The sequence below is a fragment of the Schistocerca cancellata genome, chromosome 5, assembly GCF_023864275.1.
Source record: "Schistocerca cancellata isolate TAMUIC-IGC-003103 chromosome 5, iqSchCanc2.1, whole genome shotgun sequence".
Taxonomy (NCBI): domain Eukaryota; kingdom Metazoa; phylum Arthropoda; class Insecta; order Orthoptera; family Acrididae; genus Schistocerca; species Schistocerca cancellata.
In genome coordinates this window covers 564,442,526-564,464,812 of record NC_064630.1, presented here as the reverse complement: position 1 = coordinate 564,464,812, position 22,287 = coordinate 564,442,526, and the positions used below count along the sequence as shown (strand labels likewise).

The 22,287-nt window shown below is 41.0% G+C and overlaps 1 protein-coding gene across 2 annotated transcripts in view; it reads right to left on the bottom strand.

Moving 5' to 3' along the window:
- LOC126187495 (anaphase-promoting complex subunit 2) overlaps positions 1-22,287 on the bottom strand; it is a 105,913-nt gene that overhangs the window by 19,382 nt on the left and 64,244 nt on the right. For both annotated transcript variants that reach the window (XM_049928607.1, XM_049928608.1), the window contains exons 8-10: positions 21,625-21,799; positions 9,960-10,071; positions 9,739-9,867 (exon numbers count right to left, since the gene is read on the bottom strand). In XM_049928607.1, the coding sequence (XP_049784564.1) occupies positions 9,739-9,867; positions 9,960-10,071; positions 21,625-21,799 (416 nt within the window). The remainder of the gene's footprint in view (positions 1-9,738; positions 9,868-9,959; positions 10,072-21,624; positions 21,800-22,287) is intronic.

Below are 22,287 nucleotides of genomic sequence, written 5' to 3'. Positions count from 1 at the left end.
CATCAAACCAGTCTCAGGACTGAAGACCACAACAACAACAACAACAACAACAACAACATAAGTAGAATTGAAAACACTACACCTGTCTCTCTCTTATTCTCATAGACACCTGTATACGTCATTCCTCCTCCTGCCAAGGTAGATTCACTACAACAGGCTACTCCACACTTTCACACACGGCACAGGCACCAACGAGCACCCATCAACTCTCCTGTGAGAAGGTACAGGAAGTATATTCTACTCTCAAGGCCCTATTTCACTACATCGGTGCCTTTCTGTCAGGCCGAGAAGCCATTTGTTTACCCCTAGCCTTGGGCGCTTGGCCCAGACACATGGTCATGTAGGATACAGGCCAACTTCCTAATTGACCGCATGTCAGTCGTTTGGCACCCCCACTCACCTCTGGCCACTGGCACCCACCTGTACACATATCAGCACTTGTTGGAACAGCTTGCACTAAAGGGTGACACAGATTCCATTCCACTATTGTATTTGTGAATATCTGATTACACTGAAAGTCAAAATATATATTGCGTAATTGGATGCATAAAAAATCTACTCACCAAGCAGTGGCAGGAGAACACACATATAAGAATATTACATATGCAAGCTTTTGGAGACAATGGCTCCTTCTTCCGGCAGAAGGGTTTAAGGGGACAGAAGAAGGGTGAAGGGAAAGGACCGGTGAGGATTAAGAAAAGGCATAGAACTCGGAAAAGTCACCCTGAACCCCAGGTCAGGGGAGACTTACCCGTCTGGGGTTCTGAGCAACTTTTCCAAACTCTACCCCTTTTCCCAAATCTCACCAGCCCTTCACCTTTGTCCCTCTTCCTTTCCCTTCAATCCTTCTGCCAGAAGAAGGTGCCACTGTCTCTGAAAGCTTGCATACGTAATACCTTTTATGTGTGTGTTCTCCAATCATCCCTTAGCGAGTAGATTTTTTATCTATTCAATTACACTATATTTTCAAAAATTGATTATTTTCAAACATATATATTGAGGCATAGCCCATCAGTGTAAAGTTGATGGATAACAAGATTGGGTAAGTGGTGGTCTAAAATTAATCTGATGACTACATTTGCCTTTGTTTTCCATAGAATCTCTGAAAAAAAAAGAAGAAGAAGAAGAAGAAGAAGAAGAAGAAGTTTGGATGTTTAAAGTTCTTGGCTACCACGTTTACATGACACTTGCTGAAAAGCAGCACTAAGATGAAGTTCAGAAACAACTTGCAGAAACTTTGTGAGATCAATATGGGATTCATCAGTTCCAACACTAAGAAGTTCTGTTCTCGGACTGGTGTACCCCGTGGCAAAATATTGTGCTGCAATCTGGATCAACAGCTCATACATCAGACTTGTCTATAGACAACTCAATCACACTATAAGCACATCATAGGAACAATCAGAAACTCTACATTCCTGCTGCTTACTCTCAGCCCCCCCCCCCACTCTTTTTTGTGGCAAAAATCTGTTCCCAAGCAAGAATTAACAAAAACAGTTGGTCATCCTTATCTGCACTCAATAAAAACAGACTTCACTCCTATCATCCACATTTACAAGTTGCAAAATTTTTGGTATGTAACACAGTAACAATAACAGGCCAATGAACAGAAATATGACAGAACAATGTTACCCCAGAACAGCTTGTCCAGGCCACTAGGTTGTGAAGAGCACCATGAGATCTGGTCTGTCTGCATTCAACAGAATAAGAACAAATAATGGAAGATGTGTTGATTCAGTGTACAAATGTAGATTAATAGCATCACCCACTTGTGCTTGTGGCGCATTGTGACAAACTGTTCAGCATATCAGGCATGCAAGCCAAAAGTGATCATTTCCTGGCAATCCAGAGGGATTCTTGATGGCAGCAAAGACATCACTTGAATATATTTAGCAGAATGATATATAAGTGTTGGTTGGTTTAAAAGAAGAGGAGTGGGGAGGAGGGGTTGGGGAGGGAGGGAGGGAGGGAGGGAGGGAGGGGGGGAGGGACCAAACTGCAAGGTCATCAGTCCCTTGTTCCCGGTAAAATAATTGCACAAGGGAAAGAAGAAAAGAATGGAGACGTACAGCACAATAACAGGAGAAAGGAAGAACCAGAAAGACAATCAACACTACTATGGACAAAACGGGAAAAGAAAACCACGGAGAGAAGCAAGAAACAGGTAGGGGTAAAAACAAGAGAGCAGATGATCGTGACTGGTCGACCATGAGAATAAAAAGGAAAAGCCATCCACTCTGCAAAACATTAAAACATCCATCCTAAAAGCATTAGGGTGGAGAACACAAAGGGACAAAGGACATGCGCTAAAACTTGTATAGAATGATAAAACCCACCGTCATGTACAAAACATAAAACTAAATTAGCCAATGAGGCGTTGTCAGCTAAAATTAATGGCAAAAAGTCCGTTAACTGAAGAGTCCATCGCAAGACAGCCAAAGAAGGACAGCTCACCAAGATATGGGCCACTGTCAGCCGGGCGCCACACCGACACTGAGGAAGGGTCATCACGGTGCAGGAGGTAGCCGTGTGTCACCCAAGCATGGCCAATGCAGAGCCAGCAGAGAACCACAGAGTCCCTGAGGAAGGCCCGCATGGAGGACTGCCACAAATTCGTAGTCTCCTTAATGGCACGTAGTTTGTTGTGCATGCTGAGGTTATGCCACTTCGTCTCCCAAAGGTGCAAAACCTTGTGGCATAGTACTGCACGCATGTCAGTTGCAGAGAAGCTGACCTCAATAAGCGGTTTCCGTGCAGCCTGTTTGGCCAGCCTGTCGGCAAGTTCGTTGCCTGGAATTCTGACGTGACCTGGGGTCCAGACAAATACCACTGAATGACTGGACCATTCCAGAACAGAGATGGACTCGTGGATGGTCGCTACCAAAAGATGACGAGGGTAGCACTGGTTGATAGCTTGTAGGCTGCTCGAGGAGTCAGTACACAGAAGAAACGACTTCCAAGGTCATGAACGGATGTGCTCAAGAGCACGAGATATAGCCACCAGCTTGGCAGTGAAAACACTGCAGCCGTCAGGCAAGGAATGCTGTTCAATATGTCCTCCATGAACGTACATGAAGCCAACGTGAGCATCAGTCATTGAGCCGTCAGTGTAAACCACTTCGTGGCCTCAGTATATGTCAAGAATCGAGAGGAAGTGGCAGTGGAGAGCCGGGGGTTAACGAGTCCTCAGAGCCACGTGAAAGGTCCAGGTGAAGTCGCGGCCTAGATGTACACCATGTAGGTGTAAGTGAATTGACTTCAAGTATAGGTGGTAAAGGCAAGGACTCCAGTTTGGAAGGAAGGGATTGGACACTAACTGCAATTGGAAGCTCTGGCCTGGGCTGCCGATGTGGGAGATGAACTGCCGTGGGTGGGAAAAGGAGACGGTGATTCGGATGGGCAGGAGAACTATGAACGTGTGCAACGTAACTGGCCAGCAGCTGTGCATGCCTAACCTGCAATGGAGGTACTCTGGCCTCCACAAGGATGCTGGTCATCAGACTCGTCCTAAAAGATCCCATCGCTAGGTGAACGCCACAGTGGTGTACTGGGTCAAGTAAATGCAATGCTGAGGGTGCCACCGAACCATAAACCAGTCTCCCATAGTAAAGGCAGGATTGACCAAGGGCGGTGTAGAGCTGCAGCAGCGTAGAGTGATCTGCACCTCAGTTGGTGTTGCTTAGGCAGTGGAGGGCACTGAGGTGCTGCCAGCACTTCCGCTTAAGCTGACGAAGGTGAGGAAGCCAAGTCAATTGGGCATCGAAAACCAGTCCTGATAATCAATATGTCACCACTACAGTGAACAGATAGTCATTAAGGTAAAGTTCTGGTTCTGGATGAATGGTATGACGCTGACAAAGTGCATAACACATGACTTTGGGGCCGAAAACTGGAAACCGTGACCTACAACCCATGATTGCGCCTTGTGGATGGCTCCCTGTAGGCGACACTCAGCAACACCAGTGCAGGTGGAGCAGTAAAAAATGCAGACATCATCTGTATACAGAGAAGATGAGACGGATGGCCTTACAGCTGCTGCTAGACCATTAATGGCCACTAAAAACAGAGATACACTCAATACAGAGCCCTGCAGGACCCCATTCTCCTGGATGTGGGGGGAACTATGAGAGGCACCAACTTGGACACGGAAAGTATGGAGCGACAGGAAATTTTGAATAAAAATTGGGAGTGGGCCTATGAGACCCCACTCGTATAATGTGGCAAGGATTTGATGTCGCCAGGTCATGTCATACGCTTCTCATAAATCAAAAAAGACGGCAACCAGGGGTTGGTATCTGGAAAAGGCTGTACGGATAGCAGACTTGAGGGACACAAGATTATCAGTGGTAGAGCGACCCCAGCGGAAGCTGCCCTGACATGGAGCCAGTAGGCCACGGGACTCCAGGACCCAACCCAACCTCCGACACACCATATGTTCCAGCAGCTTACAAAGAACGTTGGTGAGGCTGAGGGGCCAATAGCTATCCACATCAAGTGGGTTTTTAGTGGATTTGAGCACCAGAATGATGGTGCTCCCCCACCCTTACAATGGAAAGACGCCATCACACCAGATCTGGTTGAAGATGACGACCAGATGTTGCTTGTAGTCAGATGAGAGATGTTTAATCATCTGACTGTGGATTCGATCTGGCCCACGAGCTGTATCGGGGAAATGTGCAAGGGCACTGAGGAGCTCCCACTCTGTTATAGGATTCACTGTGGTGTGCAGTGAATGAGAGGACTTTACCTTCCAGCCACCATTTGAGAGTGTGAAAGCTGGAAAGCTGGGGGGGGGGGGGGGGGGGTAATTCTCTGATGCAGAGGCTCAAGCATAGTGCTAAGCAAAGTGCTCGGCAATCGTGTTTGCGTCGGTAGATAATACGCCATTTATGTTAACACCAGGAACACCTGTTGGGGTCTGGTACCCAAAAACACGTTTGATCTTTGCCCAGACTTGGGAAGGTGACGTATGGCACCCAATGGTCGAAATATATCTCTCCCAACACTCCTGTTTCCATCATTTGATAAGTTGGCGAACGCGGGCATGGAGCCATTTAAAGGCTATGAGCCACTACAGGGAGGGGTGCCACTTATGCTGATGTAGAGCTCGCCGATGTTCCTTAATTGCTTCAGCGACTTCCGGCAACCACCAAGGGACTGCCATTTACCAGGGGCACCGTAAAGAGTGAGGAATTGATTGTTGTAGTCACCTGTTCTACCAGCACATCTATGTTCCCATGTGGAGGAGATTCAATGGTGACAGCAGAGGTGAAAATTTCCCAGTCTGCTTTGTTTAAAGCCCATCTGAGCAGGCGTCTGTGGGCTCACGCTGGGGCAGTGACAGGAAGATGGGGATGTGGTCACTACCACACAGATCGTCATGCTCTCCAGTGGATAGATGGGAGAAGTCCTGGGCTGCAAATTGATAAATCAATGGCCAAGTAACTAACATGAGCCACACTGAAATGTGTGGTGGCCCCAGTGTTTAAGAGGCAGAGGTCGAACTGAGACAGTAAAGTTTCGACATCTCTGCCTCAGCCAGTAAGCACGGTGCCACCCCACAAGGCGTTATGGGAGTTAAAATCACCAAAAAGTAGGAAAGGTTTAGGGAGTTGATAAATCAGTGCAGTTAATACATTCAGGGATATTACACCATCTGGAGGAAGATATACATTGCAGACGTTGTCCTTATTCTGACAGCCACAGCTTCAAGAATGGTTTGAAGGGGCATAGGTTCACTACAGATTGAATTTAGGACATAAACGCAAACTCCACCTGACACTTGATTAAAGTTGCTACGGTTCCTGTAGTATCCCTTATAGCCACAGAGGGCAGGAGTCTGTATTGCTGGGGCCAGGTTTCCTGGAGTGCAATGCAGAAAGCAGGTGTAAAGCTTAACAGTTGCCGTAGCTCAACAAGGCGATAGAAAAAACTGCTGCAATTCCACTGGAAGATGATGTCATCATGAGACTGGGAAGGCATGGAACATTCAATGAAGCAGTTTACGCCTCAGGGACACCTGCTGCCACCAACTTTTGCCTGAGCAGTCTATATCAATTGTGTCTGAGGGTCTGGCGAGATCTAGATCCTCAGTGGACGCCAGAATCTCCACCTCATCCGCAGACGCAGAGCTTGTAGGTAGCATTTTATAGTAAAAACAGCAATGCAGATAAGGGAAATATATGTGTAAGCTTACAGTAGCATGTGTGCATCTGTGATCATCAAAACTACGCAGTGCCAGCACGAGGTCTTGGGGACCTTCGTTTTGGATTTCTCTCGCTGCTCCTTGGGTTTCCCTGGCTGGGAGGACTCCACTGATTCAGCCTCTGGGACTGAGGATGAGCATGAGCATGAAGTGACCCAAGGAACCCCTTCCTCTCGTAGCGGCGGTGCAAGAGGCCATAGCCACAGGATGTAGGTGCTCAAATTTCCTCTTAGCCTCAGTGTAGGTCAGTCAGTCCATGATTTTCCTCTCTTTCTGTAAAATCCTGCAGTCTGGCAAGCAAGGTGAATGATGCTCTCCACAGCTGACACAGATGGGAGGTGGGGCACATGGAGTATTGGGATGTGATGGACATCCAGAATCTCGACATGTGATGCAGGACGTACAGCAGGAAGACATATGGCCGAACTTCCAGCATTTAAAGCACCACATCGGGGGAGGGATATATGACTTGGAGTCACAGTGGTAGACCATCACCTTGACCTTCTCAGGCAATGTGTCATCCTCAAAGATCAAGATGAAGGTACCAGTGGCAACCTGATTAGCCCTCGGACCCCAATGGGCGCACCAGACGAAATGAACACCTCACCACTCTAAATTGGCATGCAGCTCATCGTCAGACTGCAAAAGGATGTCCCTGTGTAATATAATACCTTGGACCATATTTAAGCTGGGACATGATGGTAACAGAAACATCCCCCAATTTGTCACAAGCAACTAATGCATGTGACTGGGCAGAGGATGCTATTTTTATCAAGACTGACCCAGAGCGAATTTTGGACAAGCCCTCCACCTCCCCAAATGCTCCACAAAATACTGAGGCTTTTCTGGTCATGAAAGATTCCCCATCATCTCTCATACAATGAGATACCGGGGCGAATAAGCTGCACTGCCATCCTTAGCCTGGTGTTCCTCCCATGGTGTGACCTGGAAGGGGAATGATTTGGGGTCATATTTCTTAGCACTGAAGTTGGACTTTGCCCATTTAGAGACTGCTGGTGGCGGACCACCAGTAAGAGATGACGTACTACATTTCATGGCATGTCATCTGCCCTGATGCCACCCACTCTGACCAGGGGCCCTCCCCATGGGTGCCATCCAGCCTCAGCAAGGGCCACCAGGCAGGATGGCCATTGCCTCTCTCTCTCTCTCTCTCTCTCTCTTACTGATGAAGGCTTTGGCTGAAAGCTTTATGTAAGTGTCTTCTAATTGTGCCTGTCTGCAACTTGACGTGGCTCCTTTACGGTAAGTAGGAATCTGTCTTTTCCTACATTACTGATATTACTACTGGGAAATTCCTTTGTTTGATTTAATAATAATAATAATAATAATAATAACGATTTTACAGTGAACTGTGGATATTGCTCCGATGTGGCCCAAATGGTCCAATTGACATATGTAGATGGAGCAAGTGCATAACACTCTTCAGAATGGGATGCTGTATGGGGAGAGCAAAATATATAAACAAACAGGGGAATTAGCCCTGAAGATAAGATCCTGGAGATAAACCAGAAAAATGCACATGGGAAGCAAACACAAGAAAAGCATAAATTAAAATGTAAGATAACTGTATAGATATGAGAAAAACATTTGATGAAGGGTATAAATAACAACATGGAATGAAAAAAAAGATATCCACTCATTGTCCAGTAGAGGTGTTGAGCAGGAGTAAGACTAGAGCACTACATTCACGAGGCAAAGCTGAGTGGGTGGCAATCATTCCCTGTCACTTGTTATTCACATGGTTCGGTCTCACTCACTTTCAAGTGGTTGAGTACTCATCATGTGGCTCCTTCCATGTGGCTAAGGAAACAATGATGGTTAGCTACATCACAATGCAGCCAGAGTATATGGAAGGGCATGGAGCCGTGCACAGTCTACGCACATCCACATGATTATGCAAACTGTGCATGTGGCTGTATGATTAGGCATGGTAGTGTCAGTCATCAACTGTGTGATGCCTACTCATCATCTCTCACATACACCACAGGTGGATCAGGCATGTGCTTGCATGCTCAAAATCAGACTTCAGAGCCATGACATTGTACTTGTACATACATGTAAGCTATTCTTCACATACATATTTGTAAGCTGAGCTATTCCTACCTGTACACAATTGTTTATGTGCTTATTGACTATACTGTTAATGATAGACTATAATGTTAATGATTTTCTTTGCTCATGCCCCTGTTTTTACTTTATGAAAGTTCTGCAAATGAAAAGACATTGATGAGGTGATGCAGATTACAAAATGCTCACACCTCCCACCTTAGAATATTGCTCCAATGCGTGGTACACATGCCAAGTATTAATGGACCTAGGATACTGAACATATACAAAGACAGGTAGCATAAATGGCCACAGGTTTGTTTGACTTGCAGGAAAGCATCAGAATATTGCTGAAAACCTGAATTGAAGATAAATGCCAGTTATCCCATGAAAGCTACAAAGTGTCAAGGACCAATAAGAAATGGCAAATCTTGGAACATATTTATGCCCCTGATGTACAGACTACATAGGAATATGTGGAAGGAGCAGAAAGAAAACCCAATTGGTGAGGCCAGTGTAGCTGGTTCTGTGGAACTTAGGAAGCAGGTAAAACATGTTGAAATGAAAGCTTATTGGAGTGAAAATAGGGAAGATGAAGTCGACTTGTTTTGAGATGGTCATAATGTTTTGAGGACCTGATGGAGGTCATGCTGGATTTGTAGCATAGGCCTTTAGCAATAACGTTTATAAGCAGTGGTGTCAGAAATTTGGTGGAAACCCTTAGCCACAGTGTCACTAGATTTACCATCACAGTGATGAAGCCCACATCCCAAAAACTAAGTAGTACAGTTAAGGCTGACTAAATCAGTAATCATGTAGCAAGAAGATGATGTATGCATGATTCAGGATAGTTGTCATTAACAAAGGTTTTGACTATGTCAGAATGATGAATGGAACTTTTAAATAATTCCTTTAATCCTTTACAATCAATAAGACATAGGAAGTGAAAGAGGAAGTAGGAAAATGAGAGATGATTTGTGCAGTTTTCAACAACTTTATGTATCGCTTAAAATTTTCACAGCATCGACACTAAGTGTCAGCAATTCTAAAAAAGTGTAAAACAAATGTCCCCATAAGAAATCTGCAAACTACAATTTAATTTTAACATCAGTAATTCAATTTATACTGTTGAGCTACGGTATGTTGTCTACACTGGGAAAAAGATACTGCCTAGCATTTGTGTTAGAACTTCATCACCAAAGGATGAATGTATGCACATAGTACAACAACTTAAATTTGTATTCTAATAAGCTGAAGAGTGTACACTCTTTACCATCAATACATAGTCTTAAGCAAGTTTTCTCCTTCAGTCAGCATTAGCTGGAATTTCATGACATGAGGGCAAGTCCTATTTAAAGTTTACCAAAAATAGACAGCAGAGCATAGAAATAATTCATGCAAAAAAAAGAGTCACTATACAAATAGACAATTAGAAGAAAGGTGATAAAGAACACTGCTATTCTAACCTTCAGTGTTTCAAAGGCTTTTGTATAAACATCAAGGTGTTCCTTTATAAAGGGTGGCAGCTCTAATGTGTCACCCTTAAATGGTGGCCAAAACTGTGCTGAGAGGACCATAGCACACACTGGAAACTTCTGTAAACAGAATTTTAAATGGTAATTGAACAGCAGTTTTACAGAACTGATATTGTTAAATGCCCACTCAATATCATATGAAAGAAACTAACCTGTTGTTCAAGACTGAAGTTAGGATCAGAATGCAAGTGTGCATTTATTCGCTTTGAGTCATACACATCTTTCAGCATTACTTCACAGTAATGTAACTGAGCTTCACCAAACCTGTTGATACATGAGAACAGGCATCATAATTAAGATTAATTAAATGAATCACTTTGAGAAAAAAATGAAGGAAACAAAAACAACACTATTGCTACATACTTTCACTACAGAGACTTTTACTGGGTGCAATGGTCATTTGTAGGAAGATCGTTACTTTGTAAGTCACTGTACAGTGCATGACAGAGGGTATGTTGTACCAATGTTAGCCACACCCTGTTTTTTACCGTTTGCCTTTAAAATTAGAGAAAATTTACTGTCTGTGTGCCTCAATAAAAGTTCTAACCTCTTTTATCACATTTGAATGGTCCCTTCATTAGATATACGATGAAAGCAATAGAATGGTTAGCAATATACCTCAAATGCCAGTTCTCTTTCCACCAAGTTAGAAAACTGTAGTAATGATACTTTTATGAGGACAACAACAACAATAACATCATCAGCAAAGAATATTAGAGTCACAGACTACCAGATAAATTGTTCATCTGCATTGATAACATTACTGGTCTTACCACATTTCCTTGAGACACATCTGATGTTACTTTCATTTTCATTAAAAATTTACCATGTAGGCATAACATAATGGATTCAGCCAGTAAATGACGTGTTGGTGTCAAATGGCTTTCAGAAATCTACACAGTAAGTGAAAAGATTTTCTGCTGAAATGCTAATATCGTAATCAATGGAATAACTTAATTATGTGATGTCTTTGAAGTCCTGTTTTTGGCAGATATAATGTATTGATATGTTCAACTGTAAAGTCCTCAGTTTGAACTTGTGATGACTGGTTGTACTGTGAGAAGAATTGTATATAAAATGTTAATAAAATGTGGAGAGTTCAAGTCACAGCCTGCAATATTTCATTTAGACGACACACATAAAAATTCTTAAAACCCGAGAACAATTTTGGAAGTACGAATATCGTACACCTTAGACTAGAATCTTGCCAGCGATGACATCAAGATGCAATGGATGACGAGTGAAAGTTACGTAAAGTATAGTAATTTTTAATAACATCAATTAATAGACATTAAACTCATTTCTTATTTGTTGCCAAGATTGACAAAATACACTGTAAACCAAATCACTGAAGATACTTGTGAGGGTTGCTGCCAGAGATGGTAGTCATATTTGTGTGTGGAGTGTGATTGCTTGTTTGAATGAATATGTGTGTGTGTGTGTGTGTGTGTGTGTGTGTGTGTGTGTGTGTATCCTTTTTTGACAATTTGGCTGAAGGCTAATGTGTGTCTTTCCATTGTGCCTGTCTGCAACATAATGTGTCATCTTGTGACGAAGCAAGCTGGGATCTCTTTACTTCCTCTCTTGTGTTGCCATCTGCCTCCTTAAATTCATTTTATTTTCATTTTTGCCTAATTACCTTTAACATGAATGAGTATAATCTGCATTTCCATAAAAGAGAAATGTTGGCCTCAGTCTTAAGAAATATAGCACCCGATCTAATTTTGTGCTTAGTTTTGTGTATGTAATCAATTTCCTGATTTATTTTGACTGTTCCTAGTTAATATCTTTTATTATAGGGTGAAATCAGTGATTGTTCCATGACTTAGATTCTATTGTTGACTTATAAACAAATATAAATTGTGCACTAATTATAAATTTGGAAGAAGAACTACTAGGATTCTTTAAGTATTTATTTGGCAAAGCCAGCCCTTAATTATTTTCAAAATAATTACCAGGTTTGTCAAAAGTATTGTATAACTGTATTGTTAATTTCATCAATAAACAATAATTCAGCCTAACCCTTGTAGTTGAAAAAACTGTTAAAAAAGAAGGAATTTTTCCATATACTCAGTTAACACCCCCTCTCACCTCCCCCCCCCCCCCCCCCCCCCCCCCCCATGAACCATGGACCTTGCCATTGGTAGGGAGGCTTGCGTGTTGGGGAGGCCAGACAAACATGTGGTTCCCGAAGAGGGACAGCAGCCTTTTCACTATTTGCAGGGGCAACAGTCTGGATGATTGACTGATCTGGCCTTGTAACAATAACCAAAATGGCCTTGCTGTGCTGGTACTGCGAATGGCTGAAAGCAAGGGGAAACTACAGCCGAGGGCATGCAGCTTTACTGTATGATTAAATGATGATGGCATCCTCTTGGGTAAAATATTCCGGAGGTAAAATAGTCCCCCATTCGGATCTCTGGGTGGGGACTACTCAAGAGGACGTCGTTATCAGGAGAAAGAAAACTGGCGTTCTACGGATTGGAGTGTGGAATGTCAGATCCCTTAATCGGGCAGGTAGTTTAGAAAATTTAAAAAGGGTAATGGAAAGGTTAAAGTTAGATATAGTCGGAATTAGTGAAGTTCGGTGGCAGGAGGAACAAGACTTTTGGTCAGGTGAATACAGGGTTATAAATACAAAATCAAATAGGGGTAACGCAGGAGGAGATTTAATAATGAATTAAAAAAATAGGAGTATGGGTAAACTACTACAAACAGCATAATGAACGCATTATTGTGGCCAAGATAGACACAAAGCCCACCCCTACTACAGTAGTACAAGTTTATATGCCAACTAGCTCTGCAGATGATGAAGAAATTGATGAAATGTATGATGAGATAAAAGAAATTATTCAGGTAGTGAAGGGAGACAAAAATTTAATAGTCATGGGTGACTGGAAATCGAGTGTAGGAAAAGGGAGAGAAGAAAACATAGTAGGTGAATATGGATTGGGGATAAGAAATGAAAGAGGAAGCTGCCTGGTAGAATTTTATGCAGAGCATGGTTCAAGAATCATGAAAGAAGGTTGTATACGTGGAAGACGGAGATTTATGAACCAGGTTTTAAATTGTAAGACATTTCCAGGTGCAGATGTGGACTCTGACCACAATCTATTGGCTATGAACAGTAGATTAAAACTGAAGAAACTGCAAAAAGGTGGGAATTTAAGGAGATGGGACCTGGATAAACTGAAAGAACCAGAGGTTTTACAGAGTTTCAGGGAGACCATAATGGAACAATTCACAGGAATGGGGGAAAGACATACAGTAGAAGAAGAATGGGTAGCTTTGAGGGATGAAATAGTGCAGGCAGCAGAGGATCAAATAGGTAAAAAGACGAGGGCTAGTAGAAACCCTTGGGTAACAGAAGAAATATTGAATTTAACTGATGAAAGGAGAAAATATAAAAATGCAGTAATGAAGCAGGCAAAAAGGAATACAAACGTCTCAAAAATGATATCGACAGGAAGTGCAAAATGGCTAAGCAGGGATGGCTAGAGGACAAATGTAAGGATGTAGAGGCTTATCTCACTAGGGACAAGATAGATACTGCCTACAGGAAAATTAAAGAGACCTTTGGACAAAAGAGAACCACTTGTATGAATATCAAGAGCTCAGATGGAAACCCAGTTCTGAGCAAAGAAGGGAAAGCAGAAAGGTGGAAGGAGTATATAGAGGGTCTATACAAGGGCGATGTACTTGAGGACAATATATGGAAATGGAAGAGGATGTAGATGAAGATGAAATGGGAGATATAATACTGCGTGAAGAGTCTGACAGAGCACTGAAAGACCAGAGTCGAAACAAGGCCCCCCGGAGCAGACAACATTCTTCAAGAAGAATATAATAATTCCAATCCCAAAGAAAGCAGGTGTTGACAGATGTGAAAATTACCGAACTATCAGTTTAATAAGTCACAGCTGTAAAATACTAACACGAATTCTTTACAGACGAATGAAAAGACTGGTAGAAGCCGACCTCGGGGAAGATCAGTTTGGATTCCGTAGAAATGTTGGAACACGTGAGGCAATACTGACCCTACGACTTATCTTAGAAGCTAGATTAAGGAAAGGCAAACCTACGTTTCTAGCATTTGTAGACTTAGAGAAAGCTTTTGACAATGTTGACTGGAATACTCTCTTCCAAATTCTGAAGGTAGCAGGGGTAAAATACAGGGAGCGAAAGGCTATTTACAATTTGTACAGAAACCAGATGGCGGTTATAAGAGTCGAGGGGCATGAAAGGGAAGCAGTGGTTGGGAAGGGAGTGAGACAGGGTTGTAGCCTCTCCCCGGTGTTATTCAATCTGTACATTGAGCAAGCAACAAAGGAAACAACAGAAAAGTTCGGAGTAGGTATTAAAATCCATGGAGAAGAATTAAAAACTTTGAAGTTCACTGATGACAATGTAGTTCTGTCAGAGACAGCAAGGGACTTGGAAGAGCAGTTGAACGGAATGGGCAGTGTCTTGAAAGGAGGGTATAAGATGAACATCAACAAAAGCAAAACGAGGATAATGGAATGTAGTCGAATTAAGTCAGGTGATGCTGAGGGAATTAGATTAGGAAATGAGACACTTAAAGTAGTAAAGGAGTTTTGCTATTTGGGGAGCAAAATAACTGATGATAGTTGAAGTAGAGAGGATTTAAAATGTAGACTGGCAATGGCAAGGAAAGCGTTTCTGAAGAAGAAAAATTTAACATTGAGTATAGATTTAAATGTCAGGAAGTTGTTTCTGAAAGTATTTGTATGGAGTGTAGCCATGTATGGAAGTGAAACGTGGATGATCAATAGTTTAGACATGAAGAGAATAGAAGCTTTCGAAATGTGGTGCTACAGAAGAATGCTGAAGATTAGATGGGTAGATCACATAACTAATGAGGAGGTATTGAATAGAATTGGGGAGAAGAGGAGCTTGTGGCACAACTTGACTAGAAGAAGGGATCGATTGGTAGGACAAGTTCTGAGACATCGAGGGATCACCAATTTAGTATTGGAGGGCAGCGTGGAGGGTAAAAATCGTAGAGGGAGATGAATACACTAAGCAGATTCAGAAGGATGTAGGCTGCATTAGGTACTGGGAGATGAAGAAGCTTGCACAGGATAGAGTAGCATGGAGAGCTGCATCAAACCTGTCTCAGGACTGAAGACCACAACAACAACACTCAGTTAACTGAATGAGTTATGTTTTAATTGTAATTTCTGTAACTTAAACATCTAACACTGTATAGTTTCAGTGCCTATTATTGTGAGGATATATAAAGGCCCAATTTTTGGTCCTGAGACAGTCTCTCCACAGCCGATTTTCAGACAGGAAGTCTGTATCAGTTAGAATAATTATAATGCATTAACTTAATGAATGGAATTAGTGTAACAAAAATAGGCCGTGTGTTAAAACAATGACAGTGTCTGTTCAATTTATTTGAGAAATAGTGTCACACATATGTTATTATTCTGCAAGAATTGTGAAATGTGTGGTTACGTATTTACTGCTAATAGATGTTCAAAAGCAAACTATTGCAGTAAGCTGATGTTTGCATGCAAACTATTAATGAGGCTTATCAAAAGTTAACCAACAGTGAACTGGCCATATAACTGTGTAATATTGGGAGTTGTGAACAGTGAAAGTAAAGAACTGTGCAGTTGTCGGCATTTACAGTAGTCAGTGTTGAACTTCCATCCCCCATTTTTCAGCCAGTATAACAATGCACTGCATCAACACCGAGCACTATCAATGAAGAAATAAAGCAGGCAAACGTCACAATCTTTATAAGCAGCAATCTCTCTTTTCCTTATATTCTTGATACTAAAGCTTCGAGTTTCAACTGTCTAAAACTTACTAAACTGTAGTATTTGACTTGGTAAAATAAGAAGATGGTTAGAAATAGACTCTACTATTTGTAAGGTATTGTGTGTGATTAACAAAGGTGGTGATACTTTCATGACCCAAAGGTGATCCTTTGAGAGAAATTTCTTTGTACCCAGGAACATCAATTTTGGTTTGTTTAATATTTGCTCTGGTGTTCTACTACAGATGGATATTAGGGGTAATGGTCTGTAACTCTGTATATTAATTTCTTTCTCCCTTTTATAAATGGGAATGCTCTTGCCCAGTAACAACGGACAATTCACAGTACGAGAGACTCCTGATAATATAGGCTAGGAAAGGAGTTAATTCTGAAACATATTTAATGTAAAATCAAACAGGAATTCTGAAAGAACCTGGCCCCTTGTTTAGTTTGAGGAGTTTGGGTGAAATGATGATTACAAGGACAGTCACCCTGATAGTGAAAATGACAATTTATGCTTTCAAAGAAGTTTTATTTTTCAACATAATCTCCTGTAACCTCAAAACATTTCATACAGTGGAGTTATGCCATTAATCCCCCACCATAGAGTTCCTCTGGAAGTTCTGCAGAGTACCCATCTACAGTCGCAATGGCTTCTCAATTGCACAGAAAGTGCTGACCAGTGAGAAATTTCTTGATTTTTGAGAACGGATGGAAGTCTGAGGCAGACAAATGTGAGGAAAGGGTGGATGTTCCAGCACTTTTCATAGTGCAAATCCCTCAATTTCTCCATTGCTAAGACACTTTTGTGGGCACGTGCATTGTCCTGATGGAAGATGACTTTTTTCTTCTTTAAGTTGGGTATGTTTTCAGAAATGCTTGCATCCCGTTTCATTAGAAGCTGAGAGAAGTATTCTCAAATTATGGTTTCAACCCTTTTCAAGATTGTCAATCAACGAAATTCCTTTCACATCCCAAACCACCAATACCATGATCTTTCCCACAGATGGCACTGTCCTCATCATCTTTGCAGCTGAAGAACTGGCTTCTATCCACTGCATACACTGCTGTTTGGGTTGGGGTGTATAGTGGTGAATCCATGTTCCATCCACTGTCACATAGTGATGCAAGGTGTCACTCCTGTTTTCCTTAAAGTGCACCAACCACTTTTTGGAAAGTGTATGCAAATGTGTTTTATGATCCACAGTGAGCACAAGTGACACCCATCTTGCACATGGCTTTCTCATGTTCCATTCCTGGTGTATGATGTGACCAACACATTCCTTATCCCAAGCGCATTGACAATTTTATGCTCCTTTATATGCCGATCTTCAAAAAACATATACACATGTTGTCAATGATTTCTGGTATGCTTGCACTTTTTAGATGTCCTTCACATGGACCATCTTGGACACTTTCACGGCCACGTTTAAACTTGAACACCCATTTCTTCATGGTGTAAATTGAAGGCGAAGAGCCTCCCTACACATTTCCAAGCCACAAATGAATTTTGGCCAGTGTTAAATGTTCTTTTACGAAGAATTCAGTCACTGCACAATACTTCAGACAGCATTTGTCTTTCAGTGTCACACATGATTTTTCGTAGTAGACAATTGATGGTGTGGTAGTATCCTCACAACAAATGTATTTTTAATTTCAGTCTTTATTATTTTGGCTTCTAGCTGTTATATTCAGTTTCAAAATATTTGATGTAATGCTCTTTTCATTCATTGGTTTTACACACAGTCAGAACTTCTATGACTCTTTTTGAAAGCTGTTTTGCCGAGATAAGTCTGTGAAAAATGTTACAGGCTATTTGTGTATTTCTTCTAAAGGCTGCACGAGTGGGTTTTTAGGTATTCCTATCAGTTTCCCAATTTTCTATCTTTCAGACAGATGGTGATCTCTTTCCCCAGCATTCTCTCAACAGCATCATTAAAGCAAGGTGGGAATCTGTTATTTTTCACTGCTATACTCAGTGTGTACTTATACAAAACATGACTATAATCTGTCTGAGTTCTGGCCACAATTCTTCTAGTACGTTTTTCAGATTTAAACTAAATGTTTTCATTTGAAAGGAGTCATTTCCACCTGAGGTTGTCACTTCGTTCAAAATACATTGCTATCAATGATTTTTTTAATTTGAACATCACTACCAAGCAAGTCTAAGAAACTTGTAGTCTAAATAAAAATGTAAGCATTATGATAAAGAAAATAGAGAAACATCAAAAGCACCATACAATATGTACCCTGTAAGGGACATACATATATTATCTCAGAACTAGAACATAATATCCTGTCACAAAATGAGTACTGAAGCTATACACCACGCATATCGAAAAGTTTGAATGCCTCTTATATATAGAACCATGAATTTCATATATAGCATACACAATCAAAGACTAAAAAAAAGGCTTGCACACATAAATAGCCATCAACACACTAGCAAAGATGTTATTTAATGTCAGTTAATGTACTAAAGGGTGTTCATACACGGATTGAAGTACAAGCTGTGATAAACAGTAAAAAATGGTTATTGACCACACAGATCATGTAATGCAGTTAAAGCAAAGATTTCAATGGTAAAGTACAAACTGGCACAAATCCATTCGAGAAACTAATTTGCACTGTGGTATCACCAAAAAACAGACAATTGCCTTAAACAGTGTATCACAGGGAACACTTGCTTGAGAAAACTGTAAAATTTTGAGAGAAGAAATTACTATGCGATATTTTAGCACTGCTGAAAGACACACATAAAAGTACACAAAAATTATCCTAATTTTCAGAATTATTAGTTCCATCAGTGGGGAGGAAAGAGGAATAATTTGGGGAAGTTTAAAAAGGAATAGTAAATCTCTCAGAACACAGGATGAGATGGGGCCACCTGTCATCAGGACAGGGGTACACAAAGACGAAGGGTGAGGTGTTTGACAGAATAGGTCAAAAATAGTACACTGTTAAGCACTGTGTAACCTCCAATCCACAAATGATGAGGACAGAGCAAGAAGAAATGATGGGTTATTGGAAGAGCAATGAAATTAAAAGCATAATTAGGAACTAGCAGGAAAAGGGTATAAGGTAACAAACATATGACAAAGAAACAGGAAAAAGGGAGGGGAGAACGAAGATTATGTTAAAAGAAATACAGAAAATAATTAAATAATGCACAATAAATAATTAAAATATAAGAAATAATGAGACAGATGATGATAATATCATAATGAAAAAAAAGAGAGGATAGGAGGTTAAGTCCAAGGAGGGCATCTGAAAGCAAGGATTAGTACAAGGGCAAGTTCCCATCTTATTAAATTATTTTCTTTATTGCTTTTAACTTCATCTTCTCACATCTTCCCTCTTCCCACACATATCACTTGTCCAACTAAATGTGTGTGTCTGTGTGTGTGAGGTTTCATGTTGGAAACACTGTGGACACCCATATTTAACTATTCTCTCATTCTGACAGTGTTAACTGTTTGGAAGTTTGAAATAAACAAACATATTACGCAAAGTTTTTCATTTATTGTCGACATGACAAAAAAACAACCTGAAAACCTGAAGAGAAGCCATGGACGTGTATGTATCTTGAGTGGTTGCTTACTAAAAACTGAAAGCTCTCAATGTTTCACATCCAGGACACACACAAGACAAGTATTTGCTAATTACTTTTTTTCTGTTCTTTAAAACTAACTGTACAATCTGTGGGAAATGAAATAAAGTGCTATTACGGCAACTGTTGAAGTAAAAGAGGAGCCCGAGAGTAGTGGGGAATATAAACAGTAAGATATACATTAGATCAAACAGCACCACTATTCGTATAACACCAGGCACCCTTATTGATACTTTAAATTAGATTATGGCCTCCTTCCTTCAATTAAAGACTGATAATGAAGGCTAGTCAAATACATTAAATAGGATAAATGGTTGTATCATTAGGGAAATTGAAATCTTAAAGAAGAGCTTAAAAATGACAATGCTATTATGAAGACAGCTTTGAGGCATAATTGATGAGAAAGTTGACACACTAACAACCAAAGAGGAAAAGTTAAAGTACAATCAAATAATGGGAAATCCCGGATGGAATGTAACAACATGGCAGTGTTGTTTCAGTTGCCTGAGACTGCAGTCATGTGGGTGTGTGTGTGTCGTCTACTGTTGATGAACGTCTTACTGGCCGAAAGCTTCATTTGTGACAGTCTTTTTGTTGTGCCTATCTGCGACTCAGCATCTCCTCATATGGTGTACATTTTAGTGATCCAAGTGAGTCACAACAATCCAACAGATCAGGGCTTCTAGCATTTGACTCATATTTAGTGTGTCACGTTATGTCAGTGACAGCACACAGACTCTAGTTGGATGGCATTATACAGCTGAAGCCACAAAAGAGGGTGTGATACAAAACACAGAACCGAAATCTGCATAAATAAATAATTTATTCAAAAACAGAATCTGAAACAAATCAATAACTGAGGTCAGTGTTACAAGATATCAAAACAGTAATGTTATGCAGGGCAACATACTTTTCTTCCCGTTGAGAGGATTTTTAAAACAGTTGAAAAATATATATTCAACTACATGCTTAATTACCTACGTTTGGATTCAGTCAAATTTTAATTTTGTGGGCCTGGATTCAATTATATATTTAACTGTGTGTGCCTGTCATCTGTCTCCACTCAGTCCTGATCTGATGGGTAGTAACTCAAGTATTTGTGAAAACATGACTGCATAAATACCGGGATTATGGTTCACATAATCTGGAGAATTGTTTAAAGATACACTGAAGAGCCAAAGAAACTGGTACACCTGCTTAATATTGTGTAGGGCCCCCACTAGCACACACGAGTGCCACAATATGATGTAGCACGGACTCAACTAATGTCTGAAGTAGTGCTAGAGGTAACTGACACCATGATTCCTGCAGGGCTGTTCATAAATTCATAAGACAACGAAAGGGTCGAGATCTCTTCTGAACAGCATGTTGCAAGGCATCCCAGATATGCTCAATAAAGTTCATGTCTGGGGAGTTTGATGGCCAGCAGAAGTGTTTAAACTCAGAAGAGTGTGCCTGGAGCCACTCTGTAGCAACTCTGGATGTGTATGGTGTCGCAAGTCTGTCAGAATGCATGATGGACATGAACGGAGGCAGGTGAACAGACAGGATGCTTATGCAGGGGTCATCTGTCAGACTCATATCTACATGTATCAGGGGTCCCATAGCACTCCAACTGCACATGCCTTACACCATTACAGGGCCTCCACCAGCTTGAACAGTCCCCTGCTGACATGCAGGGTCCATAGATTCATAGGGCTGTCTCCATACCTGTACCTGTCCATCCACTTGATGCAATTTGAAACAAGACTCATCTGACCAGGCAACATGTTTCCAGTCATCAACAGTCCAATGTCGGTGTTGACAGGCTGAGGTGAGATATAAAGCTTTGTGTCATGCAGTCATCAAGGATACATGAGTGGGCCTTTGGCTCTGAAGGCCCATATCAATCATGTTTCATTGAATAGTTTACATGCTGACACTTGTTGATGGCCCAGCATTAAAATCTGTATCAATTTGCGGAAGGGTTGTATTTCTGTCATGTTGAAAGATTGATTCTCTTCAGGTCCGTTCTTGCAGGATCTTTTTCCCTCTGCAGCAATGTCAGAGATTTGATGTTTTACTGGATTCCTGATATACATGATACACTTGTGAGTTTTTTGTATGAGAAAATGCCCACTTCATTGCTACCTTGGAGGTGCTGTGTCCAATCGCTCGTGCACCGACTAGAACACCACATTCAAACTCACTTAAATCTTGATAACCTGCCATTGTAGCAGCAGTAACTGCTTCAGACACTTGTCTTCTTATATAAGTGTTGCCAACTGCAGCGCCATATTCTGTCTGTTTACAAATCTCTGTTTTTGAATGCGCATGTCTATACCAGTTGCTTTGGCATTTTGGTGTAATTACTGTACAGTAAAATGTATTAAACAGGATACATATTAACTAACAATAAAAAGACCATAAAGTTACATACCTCAGTTTCAAGAGTTCAAGGTATCTAATTTCCTTTTCCGTGTTATAATTAAATTGTGACAGCAAGCGATCAGCAAGCAAAGTGCGATATTCATTAACAAAAAGATCCTTGCTACCATAAACATTGACCAACATAGATATTATGTCAGAAGTACGGCGACTTTTTGAAGGTTTTGCTGTAAATAAGAGAGAGTGTATAACTGCAGACAACAAATTCATTTAATGCAACAAATGAAAGGAGCATTTTACTCAAAATACACAAATAATACAGTGAATGATGTAGCTGTAAAAATATGGAGAACTGTCAAATATATTACAAAGCTGAAAACTACATTGTGCATATTGTGGAATTTATTTTCCCAGTAGTACAAACTGACAAAAAAAGGTTCACAGTACTATTGCTGACAGATTTTTTGGTTTTTGTTTTTGTTTTTGCTATTGTAGTGGTTACTTGTGCAGTAGCAAAGAAACTGCAGAAATGCCACCACTTCACGTTCAAATGTTGCTTTACAAAGGAAAATCCAGGAATACTCTCCCAATTTAATCCTTGCACAACTCCAAAAATGAGTGATATAGAGACTAGTGACAGCTGTATTGAGAAACAGGTGAAATCACAAAAAACTGAACAAAGCTCCAGTGCCTGACTGAATCCCTATCAAACTCT